Source organism: Cyprinus carpio, unplaced genomic scaffold (genome assembly GCF_018340385.1).
Source record: "Cyprinus carpio isolate SPL01 unplaced genomic scaffold, ASM1834038v1 S000006800, whole genome shotgun sequence".
NCBI lineage: Eukaryota > Metazoa > Chordata > Actinopteri > Cypriniformes > Cyprinidae > Cyprinus > Cyprinus carpio.
The window spans coordinates 672159-677859 of NW_024879386.1; the positions used below are offsets into that span (position 1 = coordinate 672159).

General features: G+C 37.2%; 1 protein-coding gene across 1 annotated transcript; it reads right to left on the minus strand.

The window, feature by feature from the left end:
- Positions 1-2357: 2357 nt before the first annotated feature.
- On the minus strand, positions 2358-4391 carry LOC109096600 (putative nuclease HARBI1). Its single transcript, XM_042756130.1, has 2 exons — positions 3927-4391; positions 2358-3497 (listed from the first exon to the last, which is right to left on the minus strand). The coding sequence occupies exons 1-2, from the start codon at positions 4056-4058 to the stop codon at positions 2763-2765; spliced, it is 867 nt and encodes a 288-aa protein (XP_042612064.1). The 5' UTR covers positions 4059-4391; the 3' UTR covers positions 2358-2762.
- Between the last annotated feature and the right edge of the window lie 1310 nt (positions 4392-5701).

Here is a 5701-nt window from a genome sequence, read left to right on the forward strand (position 1 = left end):
TCCCCTCTGTCTAGTGTTCATATTTAAGTTAGTATATATTTTGTTGGCTACATAGCAAGGTACTGTTAATAAGTACGCCTCAGTTTGTCAGTGTAGCATTAATATTATAACAATATTATAATCATGATTAATGTTTACTGTTTTGACCTTACAGGGACTGATGAACACACTCGGCTCCTTATCCAGTGGAGAGTAGCTAATGAAGCCCTCATTACTGGAAAGCGTAATGCTGCCATCAAAGGTTTTGAGTAAGTAAACAAATGATGTAAAATGTCATTTTATAAAGGTGCTGTTGACACTGAATGTAGTACATACTAACTCTTCAAGTAAAGGTCTTACTGAATTCTTTTTGTGCTTGATTTCTGTGCATTTATTGTGACAGAGCAGAAGCTTGAGGGCAAAATTTCTGCTGCTCAAGTCAAAAGAAAATGGGAAAACCTAAAACAAAAATATAAAGTAAGATTTAAAAAATAATAATAATTGTTCACCCCAAAATTTGAATTCTTTCATTATTTGATCATGCTAATGTTTTTCCATGTTATAGTAATGCAGTAAACTAATGAATATAATTGACTGTCTTGGTATTCTGCTTTTAAATGTTTGTAGGATCTTAAATGTCCACAGACTGGTGTGAACACCGAGGATGGTGAGGTTACAGCAGCATCTTGGAAGTGGTATTCTGTCTTGGATGAGGCAATAGGGGGCAGACCCTCCATCACACACCACCCAACCTTATTGCCTCAAACAGAGGAGCTGATCCTTGAGATGGAGGAGAGGGAAGCAGAAAGAGAAATTGAAGCAGTAGAAAGGGAGGAGAGGAGATGGAGAGAGATGATGGAAAGGGAGGAAAGAAGAGAAAGAGAGAGACGAGAACGAGAGGCCAAGGATAGAGAAGAAAGAAGAGACCGAGAAATGAGAGAGAGAGAGAGAGAGGAAAGACGAGACAAAGGAGAGAGAGAGATTTCTTCAGCTTTTACAGCTCATGGCAAAAAAATAAAGAATATTAATATTAAACTACACTTTCTTTCCATTTATTTATGCTGAGGTTTTCATTTGAGTCATGCTGTTTTATCAAGTTTGTTGCAATGTTAGTTTCCAGGGATTTACAGTAGCTAGATTTTGTCAGTTGTGAAGTGCTTAGTATCTGACATTGAGTAAGAGCTATTTTAAAGCACTTATGTGTACACTGATTTTGTAGTAGTTTCCAGCTGAGAATGAGTGCCGCACTGTAGAGAAAAACCAGACAGCTTTCAAATGTATTTATTTTATTTTTTGTTTCAAATTTAACTTCTACATGATTAAGAGCAAAAAGCTTAAGACAAAATCACTTTTGCATCAAGTAGTATAATAGAGTTTAAAGCAACACCAAATGGATATTTCTTACAACATTTTATAATGGTGCCAGGAAAATAAACTTCAGCATCTTCAGACAGGTCACTTTCACAGACAGTTCTCGAGTTTCTTGAGGTTAACATGTAGTGATTTCATCTACTAATCTCTTTTATAGGTCTTCACTTAATTACTCCATAAAGTAATTTGTAAAATTAAGCTGAAATATTTAAAAACCGATTAGCCTGAGCTGCGACATCCCCAGTTACCCTGTGCAGCCGCGAGGAGGCCCGACAGGAGTCTTGGTGATGGAGACGCTGTGCACTGGCAGAGGAAAACCTGTAGAAAAACAGGGTTTTTTGGTCTTAAATAGTCTTAATTCATCCTTCCACAATTTTAAGCTTTAAAAGGTCTTAAAACAGAGCAGAATGTCTTAAATTCATCAGGGCAATAAATGTACATGCACCGCCAAAAAGTAATGTCTTCTTTTGTCCCAATACAAATACTGAATATAAATAATAAATCAAAATACATTTATTTGAGATGCAAAATGAAGAAGTTGTCTTGTTTATACTTAACAAGAACAATATCTGTCACTGGGGTATGAAAATTATTTTTCTATTGGTATTAAGATTTTTCTGAGCCCACAGGCAGATATTTGTCCTTGTTTTAATAATAAAATTCATTTTGTTCAATTTCACAGAATACAAGACTTCTTATATCATAATTTTGCTTCCCAAGTAAATATTTTTTTAATTTATGTCTGCTCCCTATAAATTTACATTTAGAGGACATGATGAGTTGTATTCCCTTCAGATTATTCATATAGCTTTCTAAAAAAGATAATGTTAAAATGCCGATGAAAGCAGTTACAATTACAATCAACATTGCCAATAAAAAAAATCTTAAATTTACCTTCATAAAACCTGCAGAAACCCTGAAAACCTGCTGCCAGTGGCAGTGAGCAGTAGCTCTGCACTTCCACCTCCTCTAGATACTGCTACTGCACTTTTTCACATCACAACACCCACACACACACCTAACTATTCACATATTAACCAGCTAACAAGCTTAAACAATGGGAATCTGAGAACATGAACTGATTTGCAGAGTCTTGACCTGTTAAACTGTCTCAGAGGTAATCAAGCTCTTGAAGAGCAGGTGCACAGTTGTCTGGTGCTGACACAGCTGCAGCCAGATTGTCCCGCACATCCTCTCCTGTGCTGGCTTCTGTGTTTTGGGGCTCAGGTGGGTCATCGACAGGATCCTCCACAACCTCTGGATCAACAATGTCCCCGTTCTGAAGTTGGGGCTTGTGGAGCACCGCACAGAATGCAACAACATCTGGCACAAAGGGAGGACTCACTTCCAGGGCCTTGATGAAGATTGAGCGCCAGCGTGTCTTCAGCATCCCAAAGGCTCTCTCAACAATGTTACGTGCACGAGCATGCTTGGAGTTGAAGCAAGACTGTACAGGATTCTGTATGGTGTGATGAGGCAGATGGGCGCACACTCAAACAGGGATAACCACCATCTCCAAGGATGTGGTTTCCTGCAGGTGGATAAAGGCGGCCAGTGTAAACGGGGCTGTTCTTCAGCACCCTGGCATCATGCACAGACCCGGGATATCCAACAAAAATGTCGATGAACTTCCCCTTGTGGTCAGTGATGGCCTGCAGCTGGACTGAGTGGAACAGCTTTCTGTTAAAGTAGCATAGGGCTTCACTTGCTGGTGACTTGATCCGGATGTGGCACCCATCTATTGCACCAGCCACCATGCGAAAAGCTGGAGACCCAGCCAGCTGGACAAAACCTGCCCCCACTTCCTCCAGGTCATCTGGGGTCGGGAAAGCGATCACCCTCCTCAAAATAAAGATGACTGCCCTGCTGATTCTGTGCACAATGTCATGCACCGTGGACTTTGGGATGTCAAAGGCCAGAGACACCACATGATATGATGCTGCATGGGCCAGCCAGTAGAGAAACACCAGCACCTCAATATCTTTTTCCCAGCCATGATCAGAATCTGACCTCAAAGCAGTGATGAGGGACATGATGGACTGTCGAGAAAGCCGGAGGTTGGGACGAAGGTCAGATCCATCTTCGAAGTACAGTCGAAGGATTGGCACAGCAGCATTCAGGTGGCAGTAGGTTGTAGGGCTCACAGTCTGTAAATGTGTATATACTTTTTTTTAGAATGTTATATATATATATTTTATTTTGTATATATTATCTATATATTGTATCTATTTATAATATTTAGGCTGTTTATATTTATAATATTTATTTAGGGTATGTATATTGTATTAATTCTCTTTTTCTCTTTCGCTCTCTCTTTATGTATATGTATGTGTGTGTGTTTATATGTGTATATGTGTGTGTGTGTGTGTGTGTGTATATATATATCCAATTGTGTATGCATTCATTCAAGTTTATTCATTGATTCATGTGTCTTGTTTGTCCTGTGTATTTTTATTTATTCATAACAATAAATTACTTAATTTCGTTGCTCCAAATCAGCCTCTGTCACGGTGTTCATAGACATATCTTTTTATTCTGAGGTAAAATTTGCTAGCTAAATAGGTGAGTATACTTACATTATTTGATAAACATTTTAGAAGCTGTCGAGGAAGGCGTGATCTGCGAGCAGCTGACCTGTTCCTCCTCAGAGATGTTGATTCAATCAAAGTTAAAACGCGGATGAAAGCAGTAAGAATTACGATCAACATCGCCGATGTTCGCGCAGTCGAGGGGGCTCTTTAAATTTTCGCGCTGTTGTGAAGACGCATGACACGTGACGACATCAACACGTCAGATGTAGTACCACCGAATTCCTTTCATACTACCCACACTCATACTATATAGAACGTACTTTTTAACGGTCGAGTAGTACGTTCAAATTCAAATGTAGACCCAGTAAGCAGTATGCGATTTCGGACGCACCCTCTCTCTTCTGTACTCTTCTCTCTCCCTCTTCTTCTTCGGAGGGAAAAAGGGGGTTTTGTCATGTGCCTCGGCGACATCATCTGATTGGACTGCAGCCAAGTTCAAGGGCACTGACACCCTCTCATCTGATCACTCTGCAACAACTGCAAGTCAGCCTATTTTCTAACGTGAGTCACTTTCTACTGTTCTACCAACCATGTTAAAAAGTTACAACCTCAAAGCTAAAAAAAATCTATTATTTCAATAAAATAAGTGATTGGGCCTATATATATAAAATTATGTGAAGAATGAAGTAAAAAAGAGAGAAATCCTGTCAAATATGAAGTTAACAAAGAGTTAACAAAGACTGCCCTCTTTCACTCTCTGACAGACAAAACTAATTTATGAGGTAAATCTTCACTTCACAAGAAATATTTTAATGATCTTCAGTAAATAAATCAATAACATGAGTAAAAAAAAACATTTATGTGAAGAATGAAGTAAAAAAGAGAGAAATCCTGTCAGATATGAAGTTAACAAAGAGGAGTCCTGTCAGAGACTGCCCTCTTTCACTCTCTGACAGACAAAAATAATTTATGAGATAAATCTTCACTGTACAAGAAATATTTTAGTGATCCTCAGTAAATAAATCAATTACATGAAAATAAATTCTTTAAATATGAAGTAAAAAAGGACAAGATTTAAAAAAAAAAGTCTCATGCTTACCGAGGCTGCATTTATTTAATCAAAAATACAGAACAAAAACAGAAATATTTTGAAATATTATTACATTTTATAAAAAGGCAATTTACACTTCCATTCAAAATCTTTTGAAACAATATACACTACCTTTCAAAAATTTAAGTTTTGTGATTTTTTTACTTTTTATTTTTTTTTAATTTGTTTCTTTTTAGTTGTATTTTATGAATCTTTTTTTGAGTTTGTTTGTTTTTAATTGTTTTAAAGTACAGTATATTAAAGTATAAAAGGTTTACTTAAAACTGTAATTATATTTCATAATATTTAGTTTTTTCTGTATTTTTGATAAAATAAATTCAGTCTTGATGAGCAGAAGAGACTTCTTTCAAAACATTAAAAATCTGACTGTTTTTATTTATATTTATTTATATTTTGACAGTTTTCACAAGTAGCTTTCTCTGTATTTTCTTTTCCACAGAATGGCATCTTCAACTTCTCCCCCGGTATTATTAAGGTGCAAGTGTGTGGACACCTGTCTTAACCGCCGCGCACTGACCTATTGTACTAAAGGGAAAAAATAGAGGTAGCGAAGGTTAAAACAGAGATGGTTTGTGCACTTACTGACGGAACAACAGTTTACTTAAATAAAAAAGATGGGCTCACCCCTGAATTTGAGGATGGGGTGAGTTACATTTTACAGAATTACACCCTGTCCAACACATACGGACAAATGTATTTATTTGTTGGT